This window comes from Neovison vison, chromosome 8, assembly GCF_020171115.1.
Source record: "Neovison vison isolate M4711 chromosome 8, ASM_NN_V1, whole genome shotgun sequence".
Lineage (NCBI taxonomy): Eukaryota > Metazoa > Chordata > Mammalia > Carnivora > Mustelidae > Neogale > Neogale vison.
The window spans coordinates 28,168,726-28,191,413 of NC_058098.1; the positions used below are offsets into that span (position 1 = coordinate 28,168,726).

The 22,688-nt window shown below is 46.8% G+C and overlaps 1 protein-coding gene across 1 annotated transcript; it reads right to left on the reverse strand.

Annotated features, from left to right (window-relative positions):
- Window positions 1-9,153: 9,153 nt before the first annotated feature.
- Window positions 9,154-21,920, reverse strand: LOC122915618 (signal-regulatory protein beta-1-like). The gene is made up of 6 exons (XM_044262378.1): window positions 21,778-21,920; window positions 18,226-18,579; window positions 15,473-15,793; window positions 14,558-14,878; window positions 10,285-10,392; window positions 9,154-9,757 (listed from the first exon to the last, which is right to left on the reverse strand). Exons 1-6 carry the CDS (start codon window positions 21,845-21,847, stop codon window positions 9,738-9,740), a joined length of 1,194 nt encoding a protein of 397 aa, XP_044118313.1. The 5' UTR covers window positions 21,848-21,920; the 3' UTR covers window positions 9,154-9,737.
- Window positions 21,921-22,688: the final 768 nt, after the last annotated feature.

Here is a 22,688-nt window from a genome sequence, read left to right on the forward strand (position 1 = left end):
CTAGGCTCAGGTAATGAACTTTTTGGACCATGCAATGCACACTTTGGGTTGCACTTTACCTACTGAATATCTTTTTATTTTTGAGTTTCTCTTGCCTGATGTTCAGGTTTTGGTGGTTGTGCCATCAAAGAAGAGCACGGTTTGTCAATATGGCTTGATTCAATATGGGGTATAGGGCCCCCGACTGACAGAAAGGCCATCTACAGAATCCCAACCTACAGGGTGTTCATGGATTAAGGGGCATAGTATCCAGTGTATAGTGATGATTTGGTACATGTTTCAAGTTTTGAAAAATTTGTTTTCATGATCTAAGGAAATGGAGTTTCTCAGGCTATACTCAGCATTCACAGACACATTGGTGCCTGAACCAGATACATATGCCAAGTCAGGATGCCCTCTTTCTTTTTAAGATTGATTGATTAATTTTTGATTGATTGATTTTAGAGAGAGAGAGAGAGAGAGAGAGAGCCTGGCTCAACGCTCATTCTCACGACACTGAGATCATGAGCTGAGCCAAAACCAAGAGCCAAATGCTAAACTGACAGAGCCACCAGACACCCCCAGATGCCCTCTTGCTCATGTCACACAGTATCGGGTGCCCACATCTTTGGGCTCCATGTCACTGACGCAGATGGAATAGTGTGTGTGGTTGACGTCTGTGTTTTCAGCAAAAGTATTTTGCTGAAAATACTTGGTGTATTCAGGGATAGTGGTTTCCACTGAAACTGTAGATTAGTTGCTGTTCTTGCCCATTTTTTCAGAACCACAAGACAGGTCCTGCTGGGGAGCGAGCAGACATGTTGCAGCCCCGGGTCAGGTCTCTCCAGCTCTGACTGAAACTAAACTTTCAGGCTGCGTCTCCTGGAAGTCTTGATCTGAAGTTCCAGGAAAGAAAATTGTCTTCAGTTCTCATGTTCTTTGTCTTGCCCAAAATGATGTGAGGGTCTGGTTCTAGGTCAAGGTGTAGACTCATTACACCCTCTTTTACAACATGTACTGACACAAATATACGAAAATTACAAATCAGGTTGCTATATGGCATAAGGGGAGAAGGACCCATATACAGAAAAGGGGAGGGTACCTTTCTTCTGCATCATGACAGGAGAATGGCCTGGAGCAAATAAATGCTGTATAAACAGGGAAACTTGCTGAGTACCAAATGACCACAAACGGAATAGTTTAGGAAAACATATAGTATTTCTTAGTTCCCGTGGACCAGGAGTTCAGGCACAACTCAGCTTAGCTATCATACACAGAGGGAAGATGATGTAAAGACACAGAAGGAATGCCGTATACAATACGAGGATGGTCTGAGTGTACCAGAAACTAGGAGAGAGGCCTGGAGCACATTTCTCCTTGAAGTTTATAGCAGCTTAATTATAATTGCCAAGGCTGAAGGCAACAAAGATGACCATCAGTAGGTGAATGGATATAGAAATTGTGGTACATCCAGACAGTAGAATATTATTTGGCACTAAAAGAAATGAGCTAGGAAGTCATGAGAGGATATGGAGGAAACTTAAATGCTTAGCATTAATTGAAAGGAAAAGCCTGCTTACTGCATGATTCCAACTATATGACATTCTGGAAAAGGCAAAACTATGATGAATGTAAATGTATCAGTGATTGCCAGGGTTTAGGGTGGAAAGAGATGAAAAGAGCATAGAGAATTTTTAGGGCAATGAAACTACTCTGTATAATACTATAAAAGTTCATATCAAACCCATAGACTATGCAATACTCAGAGTGAACCACAATGTGAACTATGGAGTTCAGATGCTAATGACATTTAAGTGTAGGTTCCTTTTTGTAATAAATGTATCGCTCTGGTGGAGGATGTTGATAATGGCAGCAGCTGTGACGTGTGGGGAAGGGAGTCCCATGGGAAATCTCTGCAACTTCTGCTCAATTCTGGTGTGAACCTAAAACTGCTTTAAGATCTGAAGTCAATCTATTTAAAAAAAGTAATCCATATCAAAGCTCATCTAGATTTTCTTCCATGATATCTACTAGAAGTTCTATAGTTTGGGCTTTTATATATGAGTTATTTTTATGAAGGCTGCTAGGTCTGTATGTAGAAGCATTTTTTTTTTTTTTAATTTGGCTGTCCCGATGTCCTGATGTTCACCATTTGCTGAAAAGACTATCTTGGTCATTCTCAAAGATCAGTTGACTGTATTTATGTGGGTGCATTTCTGGACTTTCTATTCTGTTGCATTGATCTATGTGTCAGTTCTTTCACCAAAGTCACTGTTTCAATTACTGTGCTTTCATGGAAGTCTTATGGTCCAATGGTATCAATCTTGAGTTGGCTATTCTAGGTATTTAGACCAACGGCCCTGGGGAAGAAACTCCACAAGCTTGTTATCTTTTTCAACAAGTAGAGACAAAATGCTTAGTTCTCTGGAGAGCCTGCAGGGTTCAGCTTCCATCACTGACCCAGAGAGACCTCTAGTGACCACTTCCAGCCAATATTCCATGAGCACAAAACCTCTGCAAATTTTTAACAGTGATCATCTTTGGATGGAAGCATTGTAGATTCTTGTCCTGCTTTATAATTTCATGTTCTCCAACATTTGTTGTCCAATGAGAGGTAGCATCTGTGTGCTGGTAATAAATTGAAAAGACAGGTTCTTTGTTCCTAGGGGCTGGGGGATGAGAACTCTGATGTCTGTGCTGTGCTCAGCCCTATGACCATTAGCAGAACAAAATATTTCCTGAACAAAAGTGTGTGGGATAGACACAGCCATTGGGAGTTTTTGTGAGCTGGGAACCCTTCTAATTTAGTTCTAAAAATTCTGGCGAGGACAGAAAAATTCTTTCTCCAAGAAATTCGAGGTAAACAGGTGAAAAGAACACAGTAAAAAGGCATAGGGTTGTCCCCAGCTCATACGCATGAGGACCCATTCCCCTGTAAATGCCAGCAGCAGTGTCAGAAGTAGGGATGGCAGAGGTGGGCACAGTAGGGAGGCAGGGACAGGCATTGTGGTGACCTCTGGAGCCTTCTCTGTCTGAGCACTGTGCTAGAGAGGCCAAGGACTCCATGCTCTGGGGAGAAAAGACACTCCATGCTTCCATGATGTCAGAGGAAGGGGATTATGATGAAGGAATGACCATGAAGTTTTGCCACTTATTCTTTGAGATTATTACATGGACAGGCAAGGTGGCCACAAGCTGAGAACCTACTGGGCCAGTTGCTTGGGATTTCCAGAGTTTATGGAATCCACAAGAATGTGCTCATTCCTGATCCTCATCCCATCCCAGTCTCACCAAGCTGCACCCCTGCTGATGTAGAGGCTCAAAGACATGGTGTGGAATAAGGTTAGAGTTTTGGAGACGGTGATGATTTTTGTTGTAGAGGATGGAAGGGGCTTCATCGCCATGTTGATGAGACACTGGAGGTGGCAAGGTCCCACGCTTGACCTTGGGCATGGTGGCTTCCCTTGACTGAGGCCATCTCAAAGAGGGTTGACAGCCAAGGGTCATCTTCTCAGGCCTGATGTATCACAGGATCCACCACCCACTGTAGAGCCCTTTCCACCTCAGTTGCTTGGAGACAGGACATGGATTAAGTGCATCCACCACTGAGGTCTTAAAGCTACCCTACTTCACCAAAGCACGCAGAATTCCCTGACCCCACCTGAACTAACCTGGGTTTCACTAATTGGAAATATTTAGAGTGAATATTATGGGGGACTGAGAAGCAGGTTGTTCTAGAATCTCTGAGTGCCAGGCTTTGGAGTGAGCTCTAGCAAGGACAGAGGACAGAGAAAGGAAGAGGAACTTTAGACTTGTGAAGTAAGATGTAATCTGGGTATAGAAACGCAGACATCTCCCCACCACACATTTCCTTGAATTGCCCTTTAAGGGGTGCAAGAGGCAGAGATCCAGATGAGGACAACATATTTACTATTGTTTTAAATTTATTTATTTTCAGAAAAACATTATTCATTATTTTTTCACCACACCCAGTGCTCCATGCAAGCCGTGCCCTCTATAATACCCACCATCTGGTACCCCAACCTCCCATCCCCCCGCCACTTCAAACCCCTCAGATTTTTTTTTTAATAGAGCTACTCTTTTGGGACAGTTTTACATTTAGAGAATAATTTTGACATGCACACAGAGTTACAATATATAGGTGCATTGCATACAGTTTCCTCTCTTTATAACATTTTATAGTAATTTGTTGCATCTGTTACAATTAATGAACCAATATTGGGGCATTGTTATTAACCAAAATCCATAGTTTGATTTTGTCTTAGCTTGGGCTGCTATAACAAAACAGCATGAACTGGATCCCTTGAAGCAACAGGAAATTATTTCTCACAGTCCTGGAGGCTGGAAGTCTGAGATCAGGGTGCCATGATAGTTGGGTTGTGATGAGATCTCTCTTTGAAGTTGCAGACTGCCAACTACTTGTATTTTCACCAGGTGGATGGAGTGAGGTGGCTGTCTGGCCCCTTTTCATGAAGGCAATGATCCCACCCATGGGGACTCCACCCTCACGGCCTCATTATCTGCAAAGTCCCCACCTCCAAATTCTATGAACGATGTAGAGATACAACTATTCAGTCCAGAACAGATTTCCTTAGTTTTCACCCTATGTCACTTTCTGTCCCAGAATTCCATGCAGGTTACCACATTACATTTTTTTTGTCATGTCTCTCTAGGCTCCTTTCAGCTGTGAGAGATTCTTGGACTTTCCATGATAGCCAACAGCCTGACAGTTTTGCATGCTGCTCAGGTATATGGGGGAATGTCCCTCATTGCAATTTGTCAGATGCTTTTCTCATACACAGACTGGGGGAGTGGGTGTGCGGAGGAGGGTCACAGAGGAAAGGTGTCGTTTTCATCACATTATATCAGGGAGCACATTGTGGCCATGGTTTATGACTAGTGGTGAACTCATGATGATGTGGCTGGACTGTATTTGTCAGGTGTTCCCTCTGTAGTTACTCCCTATTCCTTCTTGCCGTTCTGTTGTCTTTGAAGGGGAGTCACACTAGTTCCTGTGCTCCAGGAGTAGGCAGTTAAGCTCACTTCTGAGGGTGAAGTGTCTGTGTAAATCATTTGGAACTTTGCTATACAGGACAGCAAAGTTTATTAATTTATTCAGCTATTTACTTATATCAATATTGGTTCAAATATATTTATATGGGCTGTTATAATCGGTCTTAGTCAATTCAGGCACCTATAACAAAACATCCCAGACTCGGTGCCTAGGAAACAAAAGAAAGCTCTTGCTCATAGTTGAAGAGGCTGGAGTCTGAGATCATGGAGCCAGTGCAGTTGGGAGAGGGCCCTCACAGATTTCCCCTAGTGTCCTCACATGGTTGTAGTAACGGGGTAGCCCTGGTGGGGGGGGTCTCTTCTATAAGGGCTAATCCCACTCATGAGAGTGGAGCACTCATAACCTGCTCTCCTTCTGGAGCACGCCCTGTCAACACAATCATGTGGGCTTGTGGATTCTAACACTCAGTTTTGTGGGGACTCGAACATTTAGACCATAACAGAACCAGATACTACTTTACTTATTTGTTGCCCAAACTCTTGTACCTGGGCCACTGTGAGCTCCTCCAGAAGGTTCCTGTACCCATTCTTGTACTACAATCAGTGGGTTATTGTTTTGTTTTTTGAAAATCCACCTGCTTGATTTCTGGAGGATATGAAGTTCTGATAGAACATTCAAACACAAGGAAGAGAGAGTAGTATTTACTGAAATGGTCTTAGGTAAAAGTACCAGTGTAGAATGAAGTAAAATATATTTTAAAATCCAACATTTGGTAGAAACTGAAGTTTTCAGTGACCTATTCCCCAATTTATGTTTTAAAAATGCGATGGCCTAACACGTGGCCGTCATTGTCTGACAACAGGGACTGAGTTTCTGTGGTGCAGGCATACATGAATGTCAGTCAACACAGGTCAGTTACATACCATCAGTCCCCCAACACATGATTTCAGTTTCATTTGGCAGAGAGGAATTTTCCATGAGCAAATGCATGAGGTACAAATTTTGCTGCCAGGTCGTCCTCAGGCCACAGATCTCTATGTAACCAACAGGTGCTCATCATGATAAGTAAGCACCACGTCTTTCAAAGCCGATGGTGGTGGTTCTCTGTGACTCTATTACTCACTTTACCACAGACAGCAATGCAGGTGGTTGTGTTGTATCCTGCTCTCCCAGAGAGGAACCAAAGTGACATTATACAAAAATGAATAGTGGCCAAAGGGATTGGCACAAATCTGAAAGATTGATGGAGAAATGAGAAGAGATGAGGCAAAGGTGAAGTTCAAATTGATTGTGAGTGGGGCTCATGAAGGCATAGCTACCAGGGGAATGGTGACAGGAGTGCTGGTCCCCAGAGTGTGGATGTGCAGCCAGAGGAGCAGAGTGAGATAAGTTTACCACATCCTTGAAGAAGATGGTGGGAGGGAGGGTGAAAATGTCCTGGAGGATGTGATATCAGAAGAATTCAAATTAATATGGTAAGGATTTCACAACATTGAAAGTACAAGGGATGGAAGCTTAGATTTCAACTGAGACTGGAGTGAGGCAATTCAGATGTTGGCCCTATATGGTCAACCATGCGATTGGAAGAAGGCAAGTGCTGTGGGAACTGTTCATGATGAGTCTTTAGAAAAAACAAAATGCTTCCTCTTTCAGTGTTTCAATATTTGAAATGACAGTGCACAAAATAAATAATGGTTCTATTTTTTTTTCATTTTTCTATACATTCATCATTGATATTTGGAAACTTTCTGAGTTTTTTTTTAAGATTTTTAAATTTTACTTAACAGACAGAGATCACAAGTAGGTAGAGAGGCAGGCGGGATGCGGTGGGGAGGCAGGCCCCCTGCCAAGCAGAAAGCCCAAAGCAGAGCTTGATCCCAGGATCCTGGGATCGTGAAGGTAGAGGCCTTAACCCCACTGAGCAGCCCAGGTGCCCCAACTTTCTGTGTTTTAAAAAAAATTTTTAAAGGTCGCAGAAAAATCGTTATTCTTCCACTGACTGTTGAGATCACTTTGTGTGGTTTCAGCTGCACCATTATTGTTCTGTCCTGCACTATTTTGCAAAGTGAGCACTGCCTCCACTTACCATGTCGGCTAATCCGAAGTTCTAGGGAAACAATTTAGTGATGTTGTTTCACCAGTTTATGTCTAGCTGTGTGCTTTCTCTCATGGATATGTGTGGGACTTGGTGAATCCTATGAGGAAGTGGTGATGCAACATGGGGGCTTAAGTGGGTAGGAGAAGAATCCATGAAACAAGATGGGATAGGGAGGGAGACAAACCATAAGTGACTCTTAATCTCACAAAACAAACTGTGGGTTGCTGGGGGGAGGGGGGTTGGGAGAAGGTGGGTAGGGTTATGGACATTGGGGAGGGTATGTGCTTTTGGGTAAATTGGAAGGGGAGATGAACCATGAGAGACTATGGACTCTGAAAAACAATCTGAGGGGTTTGAAGTGGCGGGGGGGGTGGGAGGTTGGGGTACCAGGTGGTGGGTATTATAGAGGGCACAGCTTGCATGGAGCACTGGGTGTGGTGAAAAAATAATGAATACTGTTTTTCTGAAAATAAATAAATTGGAAAAAAATAAAAATAAATAAAAGAACTCACATTTTTCTTCAGTTTTGGGACATTTCCTTCTATTATGTTTCTAATTATAAATTCTATATATTCCTCTTCTAATTCTTGAGCTCATTATTTGGAGAAGTAGCATGAAAGTTTTCTCTTTTTTTTAAGATTTTATTTTTATTTATTTGACAGACAAAGATCACAACTGGGCAGAGAGGCAGGCAGAGAGAGAGGAGGAAGCAGGCTCCCTGGCTGAGCAGAGAGCCTGATGCGGGGATTGATCCCAGGACCCCGGGATCATGACCTGAGCCAAAGGCAGAGGCTTTTTAACCCACTGAGCCACCCAGGCGCCCCTCTAGGGAAACAATTTAATTACGTTATGAGCTGTGGGAACACAGAGTGAGAGAAAGGAATTGATATTTTATATAGGGTGGTTTATGGAAGGGACTTTTTAATAAAGTGAAGTGTAAACAGAGCTTAAAAGAGGGGGAGAACGTCATATAGATCTTTAGGGGGAAGAAGCAGAGGAACGACACAGTTTGACTTCCATTGCCATGGAATCACTTTAGCTGAAACTGGAGAGCCTGTAAGAGACGAAGAATGGTCCAGGAAGGTGTGCTGGTGGCCAGGGCTAGGGAGCAGCCTTGCGATGAGCATTGTGCAGATTCTGGGTGGAGCTCACTGGTTTTGGGAGGATGCTTGCACTCCCTATTGAGAGCTTTTCCAGAATGTTGCAAGTACGTTGTTAAACTGTTGTTAGCTTGCCATTGGTCACATTGGGAGTATTGACACCACAGAAGCCCACAAGCGCTACAAATCAGGCTTCTTTTCCTTTCCCTGAGTAGATTGTTTCACATTTACCATCTCGCCACTGGACGCAGCATTCTGAAGGCAGAATCGAAGATGGGATATAAAGTAAGAAAACCAAGGATGGCTCCAGGCTTCTGGACTGCCAGCCTATGTGCATGAACAGCGGGGCTGGGAAGGATAAAGGTGACAGAAGAGCTAGCGTTCCCATCACAGGGATGAGGGCATCTTGTCCCTGGGACAGAGGAATAGGACATGTAGACAAAGAGGAAGGAGAATCATTTCTCTTCTTCAAACCAGGATGAGATTCCTTTTATTTTTTTTCCAATTTATTTATTTTCAGAAAAACATTATTCATTATTTTTTCACCACACCCAGTGCTCCATGCAAGCCATGCCCTCTATAATACCCACCACCTGGTACCCCAACCTCCCACCCCCCGCCACTTCAAACCCCTCAGATTGTTTTTCAGAGCCCATAGTCTCTCATGGTTCATCTCCCCTTCCAATTTACCCAAATTCCCTTCTCCTCTCTAACGCCCCTTGTCCTCCATGCTATTTGTTATGCTCCACAAATAAGTGAAACCATATGATAATTGACTCTCTCTGCTTGACTTATTTCACTCAGCATAATCTCTTCCAGTCCCGTCCATGTTGCTACAAAAGTTGGGTAATCATCCTTTCTGATGGAGGCATAATACTCCATAGTGTATATAGACCACATCTTCCTTATCCATTCATCCGTTGAAGGGCATCTTGGTTCTTTCCATAGTTTGGCGACCGTGGCCATTGCTGCTATAAACATTGGGGTACAGATGGCCCTTCTTTTCACGACAGATTCCTTTTATTTACAACCCAGTGAAGAAACTCAACAAGGCTAGAATGTCGGGGGTTGGCAGAAATAAATCCCAAGAACATGGATATGAGCACGAAGTTCAGGCCACAGTCCCCAGAATATGAATGAGAGGCACCTGGTATACGTAGATGTGACTTGTTTCTTACATTCAGGCAGATACCCATGCATCAGTCCCAAGAGCAAGTTCCCATGACCCCTGCTGAGGACATGCTGTGAACACCCAGCTCTGGGGGCATCAAGGATTGTGAGAAGGATCAGAAGGGACTGTGGGCAGGTGGGTCTCTGGAGGAAGCAAGGTATTTGGGGCAGAGTTGGGGAAGCTTCTCCTTGTTCCTTGTCTTTGCCTGGGCCCTCAAGGAAGGAAGGAGGGAGCAGAGACTGAGGGTGGCAAGTAGTAGGGGAGGAAGGGAGGAGCTGTGGGACCCATGTTCACAGTTGATTATCTGCTCAGCATTCCAGAAATGTTTCCCACGTGTCTCTTATGTCCTCGGTGCTATTTTCCTCCTGGGACACCTATTGTGAAAGGATAGGCAGCCCCTGATAGAGGACTCTGCCACTTTAGCCTTCCTCCCTTAGGGCTTGATTCCTCCTCCTCCTCCCCTCCAATATTTCCCACAGAGGGTCAGATTGGAAGCAGTCCTCAGAGCAGCTCTCTGGCACCTGTTAGCATTCCTCCAAACGCAGACATCTTGTGCCCAAAGGAGTCCCAGTCTCTGTTATCTAATGATGGTCTCCAAGGGATCCTCCCACCCAGCTGCCTGTCGTTCAGCCTCTCTGTCCACTTCCTTCCCAGAATCCCTAGGACTCTGTCCACACTCTTTGATAGCCTTTGACCCTGTCCATGTTTATAGGCTGAAGGCCCTCTCCCCCAACACCTCAGGGAGCTGGGACCCCTGAGACCGAACGTATCAAGGGAGGCGTGTCACATGCTTTTTACTGCAGGTGGGCGCTGACCCTGTGTGACCTGTGGATTGCCCCTCTTCCTGACATGGCTCTTTCTGGGAGTAAACTTGGCCTGCCCTCCCTGACCCACAACTTACAATCCGGCGCTCGCTTCTTGTGGACATAGATGGCAGAAACAGTGATGAGCAGCAACAGCTTCAGGGCCAGGCTGAGAGCCATCAGGAATGGAGTAAATGGCCTTGGCTCTGGAAAAGAAGGGATAGGAGGCGCCATCAGAGGGGGGCACCCTAGAGTCCATTCCCTGGGTCCTCCACTTACTGTACCTGAAGTGACTCAGGCTTATCAACGCTCTTAGGTTCATGAATTCTTCCCCTGCTCAAGGCTGAATTCGGGGTAAGACGCTCTTCACCTCACTCACACCTTTCTCACTGCCAGGTGTCCTTCTTGAGGGAAGAGGTGGGGAGAACGAGCACTCCACAAAGGGTAATTTTGGTTTACTGAATTGGTTCTCACACCCAGTGGCGCAGGTCACACAGCCTCTTTCTGATGAGCCACAGATGAGGTGGAGAGACCCAGGGAAACCCCTCACTGCTGGCCTACAGGATGACTCTGAGACCTTGTCTTTTTTTTTTTTTTAATTATTTGACAGATCACAAGTAGGCAGAGAGGCAGGCAGAGAGAGGAAGGGAAGCAGGCTCCCTGCTGAGCAGAGAGCCCGATGCGGGGGCTCGATCCCAGAACCCTGGGACCACGACCTGAGCCGAAAGCAGAGGCTTTAACCCACTGAGCCACCCGGGTGCCCCTGAGACCTTGTCTTTAACCAAGACAAAGCCAGACTCTCTGGGACATAGGGACAAATGTCTGCCCGGCCTCAAGAGGAGTGAGAACAGACGTCACGGTCAGTTGGGGGTAAGGCTGCCCTGCTTTGCTCCACACACATGGTTTGACGACTCCCATGTACAGAGGTGAGGAGGGGGTCCTCAGGATGACCTGACCTCAGACGACCTGCTGGCTGGACAATATCCTGGGGAGGCAAGGAAATGGGGTCTAATGCTCAGGAGAGTTTCCGACACATTAGGCCACCTGAACCCTATTGCCACTTTCAGCCGACGTCTCTCTCTTGGACATAGAGATCTGGAAAGACAGCTTCTGATTTTTTGACTTTATACAATGACCCATTTTTGTTTTTATATTTGAATTTTAAAAATCCAATTTTTTTAAATATAGAGTAATCTTAAAGGAAGGAGTAGGTCCTGAGCATATTTGCTCCTGGCATGTTAGAGGATGTCAGGTCTCTGCTTTGGGGCCCCTGGACATTTTCTGTGTTGAAAGAGCTTTATTGGCCATGTTTGTACCTGTTTCTAGAGGGGAGCCAGCAAGAGAAGGCTTGAGGAAGTGGGGGTACAGAGGCGAAACCATTCTTCTCCATTTAAAACAACTCACAAAGAGCAGGAAACTTGCTTGCTCTCTGTCTGAGGCTGAGTCTTGCCGTGCTGAATTGTGTCAACATCTCCCTCTGCCAGTCCTGCCTCCTTCACTCTCTCACATAGGTGGATCGGGCAGAAACCCCAGTGAGCTTTCTCTCTTCTCATATCATCTGAGAGTCTCACTCACGGGTCACTTGATGTGTGGAGTTTGTCTAGTTGGGTACTGGAAAGCCAGCTCTAATAGGCACATTTGGACCTAGCTCTCTACCAGCTGCTCATGAGACCCCCAGCCCTGCGGAAGGTAGAGCAGGGTAGGTGTCAGCTTGCCCTGCCCTTGTCACTGCTGAAACCTCACCGTGGTGACCTGGGCTGGTGTAAGCAAAGGAGGGGAGTATCCTGGCATTCTGATGACGTGATAATTATAAGAACAACGGATTGGGTGGCTGTTGCTGGGCATCAACCATTCAGAGAAAGACAGTGCAAAGCGCAGACTGATCACATGTGAAAAGTTATGTGTGAATGTCAGGGGACTTCTGTGCAACAGTGCAGACTCTTACCTCCTAGAGCTGGAGGGCAGAAAAAGCTGAGGACACAGTTGGGTCCAACATAATCATAAGAGTATCAGTGCTACAGAGAGGACTGAATTCTCAGCTATACTGCACCTACTGTGCTAGAGTGGGGCCCTGATAGGGAAATATGGGAGATGGATACCAGGATCTGGGATAGGGACACTGGGGCCAAGACTTTCAAAGCCCTCTGGGCACTTTGTAATGAGCTGCTGAGAACAAGACAGAGGCTTAGCTACTCATCTCCAAATACAGCCTCTCAACCCAAATGAAAAACAACAAAAGGACAGTAAATTCTATGGAAAACTGGCTCTTGGAAGTCCCTGAAGAGCAATGCCCAAACTGCAGAATCTCTGGAGACTAAAGAGAAAAATCTCCCAGTCCAAATGCACATCCCCTTATGCCATTCTTCTCCCACCTTCTCGAAGCATAGGAAAGGCAGGGTATGGTGTGGACTCATCTCTCCCACCTCTCCTGGCTTAGTAGAAGCCTACCCCCTGGAACTCCCTGAAGTCCATGCATGGAGGGCTCTGAAAGGTAGAATAAGAAGCCAGGTGGGCTAGATGCTTCCATTCTCCAGGAGGAACCCACACCAGGTATCCCGGGTTCACACTGCCGATTCCCCAAGCCCAGAAGGAGGCCCAGCTGTGGCAATCAAACAAAGAAAAGTCTCGACTTGTTAATGTTTTTCCCATTTCAAAAAAAATGAGGAGGAGCAAAATAAGCTCAAAGCAACAGAAGGAAATTTTTAAAAAGAGGAGAAAAAGCAAAGAAATTAACAACAAACAATAGAGAATATAACTGAAATGAACGTGGGTTCTTTGAGAAGACTGATAAATTTGAAAAACTTCTAGCCATTGTAACAATGAAAAAAAAATGAGAATTGACCCATTTCCAATATCAGGGATGAAACGGGATACCCTACAGACATCACAAGGATTACTAGGTAATACTATGAGAAGCTCTATATATGCAGAAATTTGACAACTCAGAGAAAAAGACCACATTTCTCAAAAGCACAGCCTACCACAAGCATTCAATATGAAATGAAGAATTTGAGTAGACCTAGCTATTCGGATTCTTCTCAGAGCAAAAAAAGGATCAGGTGCCTGGGTGACTCAGAGGGTTAAGACTCTGCCTTCGGCTTGGGTCATGATCACAGGGTCCTGGGATCAAGGCCAGTATCAGGCTCTCTGCTCAGAAGGGAACCTGCTTCCCCCTCTCTCTCTCTGCTTGCCTCTCTGCCTACTTGTGATTTCTCTCTCTGTGTGTAAAATAAATAAAGAAAATATTAAAAAAAAAAAGAATCATGGAGACCCAGGTATTTCACAGGAAAAATTTTTGAAACATTTACAAGTGAATTAAAACCAAGTTAGGTCCACAAAATAAAGTTAATAGAAGAAGCTTTAGAAAATTGGAATATATACTCCATTTTAGGTGATATTAGGAATTATTGTTAATTTTACTAATAATGTAATATTATAGGTTTTATAGAAGAAACCATGTCATTAATCACATAAGCACACAAGTGTGGACTCCATTTGGAGCTGGATGTGGATCCATGACTAACTCATTAATGGACACAATTAAGCAGCTTCTGCATACCTCTACTTTTAAGAGAAATTGTTCCTTTTCCCCTTCCTCTCTCTAATCTCCTGGGAAGAAGTGACATGAACACTCAGTGGCCCAGTGTAGACCCAGGCAAGAGGACACTGTCATTGGGCATGTTAGAAGGAACATGGGCCTTTAAAGATCTTCTGGAACAAAGACTCCTGGAAAACTGGCTTGACCTCCCCTGATGTTACACGAGGGAGAAATAAGGAATGTTTTAGTTGTAGAAAGGGGACACCGTAGTTCTTTGGGACAATGCCCCCTGCTATAATTACACACACCCCTGGTTTTTGGACAGTTGCTGGTCCATCTTCAGGGACTCAGGTTTCCCTCGAATAGCTTAGCTCCTCAGCTGTCCTAAGGGCAGGAAATGTTTGCCATCTGTCCCTCACTGTCCCCTGAATCCCTTCTGTAAAATTCCAGGCCAACAGGTTGGTTAAGCAGGAAAGGAGACCAGAAATAAATTGGAATTGGCATAAAGTAAATGTGCCTTGAGCGATCATGACTATTGCTGGTCTGCTGTCACAAATAAAGGGAGAGAGGAGACCCCAGGTGTGACCACACACGGTCACCCAGAAGCCTTGTCAAGACTCAAAACTCCAAGTCCTCAGGGTCCCTTCTGGAATTTCAGAGTGGCAAGTGCAGGCATTTTCCATGGTGATGATGGAAAAGCGTAGAAGGGACAGAGACCATGCTATGTGGGAATGAACAGAGGGAGACATGGCTGGCCAGACATGGTGACTTAATCATTGTCAGGTGAAGGCGCAGGGAGCAGGACACAAGAAACAGGACCACTGAGGTCTCACCCTGGTCCTTCTGGTGGGCAGAGGCCACAAGGGTATGGTTTCTGGTGACCGCGGGCTGCCCGTAGTGCTGCACCAGGCAGGTGAACACCACGTCTTCCCTGTGGGCGGATGAGTTCACCAGGAGCCAGCTCGTCCAGTTAAAGGTCCCATCCTTGTTCTTTACAAGGTTCAAGGACCTTGAGGCCTTTTCTGTTCGGGACACGTTGCCGTTCTCCAGCCAGGTCAGCTGGAGGCGCTGGGGGTAAAACTTCTTCACTTGGCAAGTGACCTTCACCTGGTCTCTTGACACTGGCTTCTGGGAAACCTCCAAGGTGGGCGAAACTGAAACAGCACAGGGAAGAAGCTCTCACCTCATGGAACAGACAGAACACGGGGAAGGGGCTTGAGAACGTAGCGCCTCCCGCCCCCCAGCAAGGGAGTCACTCAGAACAGAGCTAGGCATACAGCTGGTGCTCAAACACTGAGGGTAGTCTTCGCATATGGATGAATCCCTAAGCACAGTGCCCAGCACACAGTAGGTGCTCAAGGAATGATGGCTCCTGGTAGGCTAAGAATTAGTGAAATCACGATTCTCAGCCCCACGCATACAGCTGGAATAGAATAACTGTAGCAAAACAAATGACCCCCACCAAGCACACGGTGGCATGGAGTAGAGCGGGTGTTCAATAATTGGAGTTCCTATGGTACAGTAAAGGAAATGACTGAGTGTAGTACTTGGCATGTGGTAGGTGTTCACCCCACGGAAGCCATGGAAACAGTAGGAGGGGACGGCACATCTAGGTGCAGGTGACCTGGAGGGTCTGCCAGGGGTCAGACTCCAGGGAACAGAGGACCTGGAGCAGGAAGCGGGGGAGGGGTAGGCTCGGAGACTTGGGGGCCAGACCCAGGCTGGGGCTGGGGAGGAGGGGCATCTACCTCGGAGGACCTCAGACAGGTTGGCAGTCCCACGAAGAGGAGGGCTCCCCTGCAGGGTCACGTGGGTCACCTCGCAGATGACCTGGGAATGAACGTCCCCCGGGGACAGCACCAGCCTGGTTGTGCTGGAGATGCTGTAGGAAGTTCTGTTTCCCTCTGGGTCCACGCTCGTCTGGGAGGCTGCCAGCTCATTCCCGTTTCTGAACCATCTCAGGGTGATGTTTCTGGGGGAGAAGCCGCCGGACTTGCAGGTGAAGTTCACTGTCTGCTCCGGCGAGGCCCTGGCCGTGGGGCCGGACACCACGGGGGGAGAGGGTTTGGCTACAAGAGGAACATTTGTGAACAGTGAGCATGACTGTGGTCCTCAGCGCTCAGGAACCTGGGAGGCGCTGTGGAGAACCCGCCACCATTCTGAGAGCGTGCGGAGGGCGGTGTCCTCTCCTCCTTGCACAGAGGAGGCCCTGAAGTTCCAGAGCTGAGCTCTGACTCAGGGGCAGGGCCCAGGTGCAGGTCTAGGCTTGAGTTCAAGTCTCCCCCTCACTTCTCTGCCAGGTGACTTCCCACCAATCTGGGCACAGGAAAGACGTTTCTGTTGGGTCTGACTGTTGCATCAACCGTTCCTAGCTGCCTCCCTGCAAACGTCACTGAGGTCAGAGAACATATGCAACAGACTGTACAGTGAACAGGGACTCCTAAAGAGGCCAGAACTGGGCTGGCCAGCTGACCACAATGGGGCTGTGGCACGGCGAGGCTCCTCTTCTGTGACATGGGACAAGAGGCATTTCTCCTTACCGGGATTGCAGGAAGGGGCAAGTAAGGGAATGCAACTGGTTCTGCTTGAAATTTATCACTGGAAATGCAGATGGAAAAGAGCAGATGAATCAGAAAGTGGCTGACAGTAACCTCAGTCTCATTATAGTGCTAAAATCCCCCTCTGAATATTCATCTGCAGCCCTAATATATAGAGCCTACTTGCCCCTGTTCAGCATCATGGCTTTGGAAATTATTCCCTGTGATCCCTTACCTGTAAAATAAAGACAACGTTGAGGAAACTCCCCCAGGGTGGTCTCTGTCTCTCCCTCACCTAGGAGCCAAGCTCCTTTGGTCCAGTTACAACGGGACTGCTCTTTACCGGTCTTGCATCCCAGGGGGACTTCCTGTGGTCTCCAGCTGTTTCATCCACAACAGAGCAAATATCCCACCTTCTCCAGCCCGGCAGTGACAGCCTCCCTCCTTTTCCATCGGACATTCTCACTGCAAGCGGTTATGGGGAGGGGTCCCACTGGGTGTCCAGACATGTTGACTCGACAACAACAGAGGGAAGATGTGGGGTCCCAACAGCTGAGTCTAGAACGTGAACTCTCGCTCACAGAGCCGAACACCCTCCTAGATGTGCCTCCCAGTCATCCTTAGTGGACAGAGCCAGGAATGGGGTGCCTGGTGTTGTTGGGATTGTGGGTCCCCTCTGCTCTGTCCAGGCTGGTGCCCCAGGCTGCTCAATGAAGGAGCAACACCACACAACAGCAGAAAGACTCTGGATCCTGTTACTCGTGAGAAGCCATGTCCTCCAGGAACAGGCTCGACACTTCACCAGATGTTTGCATACCTGTCTGATCTGGGGGTGCAAAGCTAGCCCACCTCTTCCCTTGCTTTCTTAATGTTTATTACTGAAAAAGAGAACCATACAAGATTTACAACAAATTCAAGGAGAGGGTGGGCACTTTCTCCCACTTTGACCTGAGCAGTGAGTGTGCAGAGAGCAGAGCTGTGAGTCAGGCTGTGGCTCACTTCCCTGCTCAGGCCGGGTCTGCTGAGCCTCAGTGTCCCCATCTGTAAATGGGCTGAGATGGTCCCTCTAGCTTCATTCATTCTCATCCAGGACATTCCCTGTGTGGGCATCTTGAGGAAGAGGAAGGAGAGCTCTCCCAGGAGGAACAGATCTACCCGGTGCTAGAGCCACTTACTAGGGCTGGTGCCCAGCCAAGAGACATATCACTGGGAACTCCTGTAACACCTGCACAATCAGGATAAAACAACCGGTATGCCTATGTCCTCGGGCTGAGGGGAGATTCAGTGCTCTTATGGAAGTCAGTCCTTGAATTGCGTGATGCTTTTTGGACAGACCCACAACAAATGCTCAGCCTCTGGCATCTTCTCCGTCCTGGGCTCTCAGCGTAAACTGAGTTTATACCTCTTCTCACTGTGATTCTTCTACGTTGCAAGAAAAACTTATCCCACCTCCCTGCCCTGGGTGCATTTGTCCACAGGAAGGGAAGGGAACGTGAGCTTCATGGAAGGGAGTCCTTGGCTGTATTGTTCCCTGCTTCCCCTGCACATAGACAAAAACCTGCACACAGCAGGTGCTCAGTAAGTGTTGAGTCGAGAAGAGTCAGCCATATGGAGGGGACACTCTCTGGAGGCAGGAGTTAGATTGGTCATGTGACTGGTCAAGCCACTCATCCCTGAGGGACTATAAGTCCCTCATCCCTGGAACCAGAGGGCTGCTCAGGATTGGAAAAGGTGAGAACGATGGACCCACAGACTGGGGTTCTAGACTTTCCCACTATTTATCATGGGCCTTGAGCAAGCGTCAGGACCTCTCCAGGCCTCAACTTCGCTGATCCGTGGAAGGAGCTAAAGTCAGGGACACCCACTACAGTGCCTGATTCTTAGCTGTTGGTCAGACAATGGAGGGCGTTCTTACTGACTTTTTGTCACAACCAGGGTACAAAGGAGTCCCAGGCCATACTCACCACTCACAGTGACCTGGGTGCCTGGTCCAGACTTAAACTCCACATCAGGGGTCCCTTTCTGGAACTTCACACAGTAGTAGGTTCCGGTGTCTGCTGGGGTGATGTTACTGATGCGGATGGAAAAGTCCATGTTGTTTCTCCTTGTGGCGTCTGAAGCATTTGTTACTCCGGGGAAGTGGCCTCCTTTGAAACTGAAGATTAACTCCCGGCCTGGCCCTGTCCCCCTGAACCACTGAGTCGGCCCTGTGGGGATTAGGGAGGTCACGGTACAGCGCAGAGTGGCTGTCTGTCCAGCTGCAACAGACACTGACTTGTCAGGCTGGATCACGTGCAGCCCCGCCTCACCGGCCACACCTGGAGGGAAAACGGAGCCGTCGTTAACTCATCCTGCCGTGATCCTGCATGTCTCCTCACGTGTTTACCACAACAGCTCCCTGACCTAGTGCGCACGGGGAAGGGCCCTCCCCCCAGAGCCTGTTATGGGAGACCCCATCACAACCGAGGAAACAAAGTCACAGAGGTTCAGTGATGTGGCACAGAGCAGGTTTGACTTCGCAGCTGGACTTCCTGTATTGGTGACAAGCTAGTCTCTGGAGACATTCAGAAATGCAAATTCATTCTTTCTTAGTCACAGGCAGGGATAGAAATCAGAGAAGCAGGCTGCTGGTGCATCAGACATACACCCAGTGTTCTTTTCCATTTCTTAGCCACTCCTCAGGGAGGAAATTTGTGTTTCTTCCTTGCAGTGTGTGAGCTGGTAAAACCCATGCACTTACCAGTATTTGTAAATAAACACGCCTCCTAAAGAGAGCAGGAGCTATTACAGGCACGTCCTGTGTGTGCCAAGAACCTCAAATACTTTGGTTTCTAAGTCTGGAGCAGGCTAGGGTCAGGAAGCTGAAGTGCTAGGACAAAAATGGGAAGAAACAGGAATGCACCATGGAGGGAGACGTGGAGGGACAATGGGAGGGGAGACGGAAGAGGATCAGGTGGTCATGAGGAGCCAAGGAAAGGTGAAAATTCTACCATTTGTGTGTCTATAATCCTCCTATTTCTATTTTTGACCCACGCCTTGTCTCTCAGCTATGCTATGTATGTACAAACACCGTTTGAACTTTTTCTTAGCTAGAAGTAAACCTCACACAGCTAACATGTCCTAAACTGAACTCAGTTTCCCACATATCCTTGCACATCTCAGCGGCGGCACCTTTATTTTCGCAGGTGCTTATGGTCTTGACACTTGGGTGCCTTTATTGCCCACCTCAATTCCTATGCTAATGGCTAAAGACTTCCCTGCTGCAGGCACCCGCAGGCTGACCTCTTCCCTTCCCTCTCCTGGCTGCTGTCTTGCTGCAAACCAGTTACCCTGTTCACATGGAAGCACTGAGCTCTTGAGGGCTCTAGTTACTTCTCTCTATGCCCTGTGGTCCTCCATTCTCAACCAAATGCTAGAATGAAACTCATGTCAGATCGTGTCACTTCTGTCTTCAAAACCTTGCAATAGCTACCATTTCATTCAGAATAAAAGCCCAAATCCTTGCACAGAGCAAGAGGATTCTGCTCTCAGGCTGTTCCCAGTGAAGACTCTTCCCCCAGAAAATCACATGGCTCACTCCCCTCCTTCTTAAAATCTTTGCTCCAGGCTACCTGTTTAAATACATCCCACCCTGGCAGTTCTCCCATTATTGTATCCAGCTGTACTGTCATGTTTTTTCCATAATGTTCATCACTCTCTGCACCTCGGTTATTTACTGATTTATTGCGTCTATTGTTTCCTGTCCTTTCCTCCACTATGATACAACTTCTAAAAGGTCAACTATTTTGTGTCTTTTATTCATCAACATGCCCTATGTTAATATAACTGTTCTTGTCGCCTAGTAGGTATATAGTTAATATTTGTATAATGTGTGAATTGCCCAATGCGACCCCTTTTGGAGACCATGAAGTCTATTTTCAGTGGAGAGTTTCTCAGGACATTATATCAGAAGCCGAGTTTTCCACATAGATGACTTGGAGGAAACAAACACTTGCATATACCCAGAATACAGAAGCACTTGAAAGAAGCAAACCACAAATGTTCCTTACCACACCACCCCCTTCCCCACACTGATTGGAAGATCTGCAGAAATCTCATGGGATCGACCTAGGGTCATAGGGTTTGAAAAGAGCAATGGTTAGACCTGTGAGATCTAGAATCAGACTGCCTGGGTTCCAATCCTACCCTCCCACTTATACTCAGTGGCCTTGGCCCTTTCTGTGCCTTCTTTTCTTATCTGCAAGGTAGGGGTAACAAGAATGTCTACCTTGGATACAAAGATTACATGACATAATGGACATGGGCATTTCCAGGTGTGTGTGTGTGGCACATGGTTAGTGCTCAGGAATTTGGAAAATTATCACTCATGAGGATTTCCTGAGGCATGGAGGCATCAATGGACACCAGATAATTGAGATTGGAATATGAAAGTGGATATAATTACAGATACAGATCACACAGGCAAGAATCCCTGAATTTTTGACCCTTCTTTCCTTAGCCACTTGAATCCAGCATGGAGGCATTTCCAGGGTAGTAATGCACAAGGTTCTACTCATTTTACCAAGAGAGAAGTTTGTTTTTAATTTAAGAGCTTGGTGAGGGGTGAGAGGTAGGTTTAGAGAATTAAAGAAGTGGGTGAGTAGCTCAGAGAAAAAGATCCAAACATCGTTCTAATGTGCATTTCACGTAGACTGGCTGCATTATGAGGAGAAAAAGCAAAGTGTTTTCCAAAATCCCATGTGTGTGTGCACATGCATGTGTGTACCTTTCCCTATGCCCATTCCTATGCATGCATGCACGTGCACACACACACAGAGGTAAGTGCATTCCCTGTATATGTACAATGTGGCCCAGCATGCTAGTATAGAGATTTTTTTGAGGATTAAGTGAAATTATATTACATGTTAAAATTCAGTAACAATTTGGCACCTAGGAAACATGCAGCACATCATTAACAAGAGTTTGTGAGTACACGCAGCACAGTGGAATTCTGAAGTCCTCTGCATGTGATACATAATGGCTCTTCTACTGTTTGCCTCTCTGTGTTTCTGATGTTTCTGCCCTTGGCCTCCACTGAGGATCTAGGCAGCATAATATGGTTAACAAGATGAACTGTGGAGCTGAGTGGGCTGGACATGTACCTGAGCTGCTCCAGGGACTTAAGTAGGTGACTCTGGGCTGGTTACTCTCTCTGCCTCCCTATCTGCAATCAGGAGTACAGTCATAGCTATCAGGCACGGATGTTGTGAGGATTAGATCAATGAACATACACAAGCTGTCTTGTTACCCATTGAAGCATTGATTCTTTGGATGCCGGTGGTAACTAGCTATAAGTGATGGATCCCCAGAGGAAATGCTCGGATTCCTGATTTCAAGCTCAGATGAGACTCAGTCCTTGGCTTTCTGTGGAGGGTGTGGGTAGCACGCTTGTGTTTACGTGGAGGCCCTAAATGCCCAGGGACAGGGAGTGGTTGAGGAGTCAGGGAAAGGGGAGTCTCCCTCAAGGCAATGCTCACCTGTGAGTCCCAACAGCAGAGCCAGCAGCAGGTGAGGAGAAGGGCATGGTCCGGAGGCAGGGGCCCACATGGTAGAGGCCTGAGGATCCCGCTGTCTGCAAATGTGTGTGCTAGGCGATGGGACCTCTGACCTGTGGGGAGGAACAGCCTGCCCCTCTGGTGATGGAAGAGGAAGGAAGAATTTATAATGCAGTCACATGGCTGTGAGGCTGCGATCTACTTTTGGGTTGTGAAACAGAGGTCAGGCAGAGAGGCCTCATATGGTGAGAGGGACCTCTTCTTACGTTTTGGTGGCGTTTTTGTGTGTTTTTTGAGAAGGGAGTTGAGGGAAATTGGAAGGGGAGGTGGACCATGAGAGACTATGGACTCTAAAAAACAATCTGAGGGTTTTGAAGGTTTGGGGGGTGGGAGGTTGGGGGAACAAGGTGGTGGATATTAGAGAGGGCATGGATTGCATGGAGCACTGGGGTGGTGCAAAAACAATGAATACTGTTATGCTGAAAAGAAATAAAATATTAAAAATAAATTATTATCATGTTATGTTAGTCACCATACAGTACATCATTAGTTTTTTTTTCCAATTTATTTATTTTCAGAAAAACAGTATTCATTATTTTTTCACCACACCCAGTGCTCCATGCAAGCTGTGCCCTCTATAATACCCACCACCTGGTACCCCAACCTCCCACCCCCCCGCCACTTCAAACCCCTCAGACTGTTTTTCAGAGTCCATAGTCTCTCATGGTTCACCTCCCCTTCCAATTTACCCAAATTCCCTACTCCTCTCTAACGCCCCTTGTCCTCCATGCTATTTGTTATGCTCCACAAATAAGTGAAACCATATGATAATTGACTCTCTCTGCTTGACTTATTTCACTTAGCATAATCTCTTCCAGTCCCATCCATGTTGC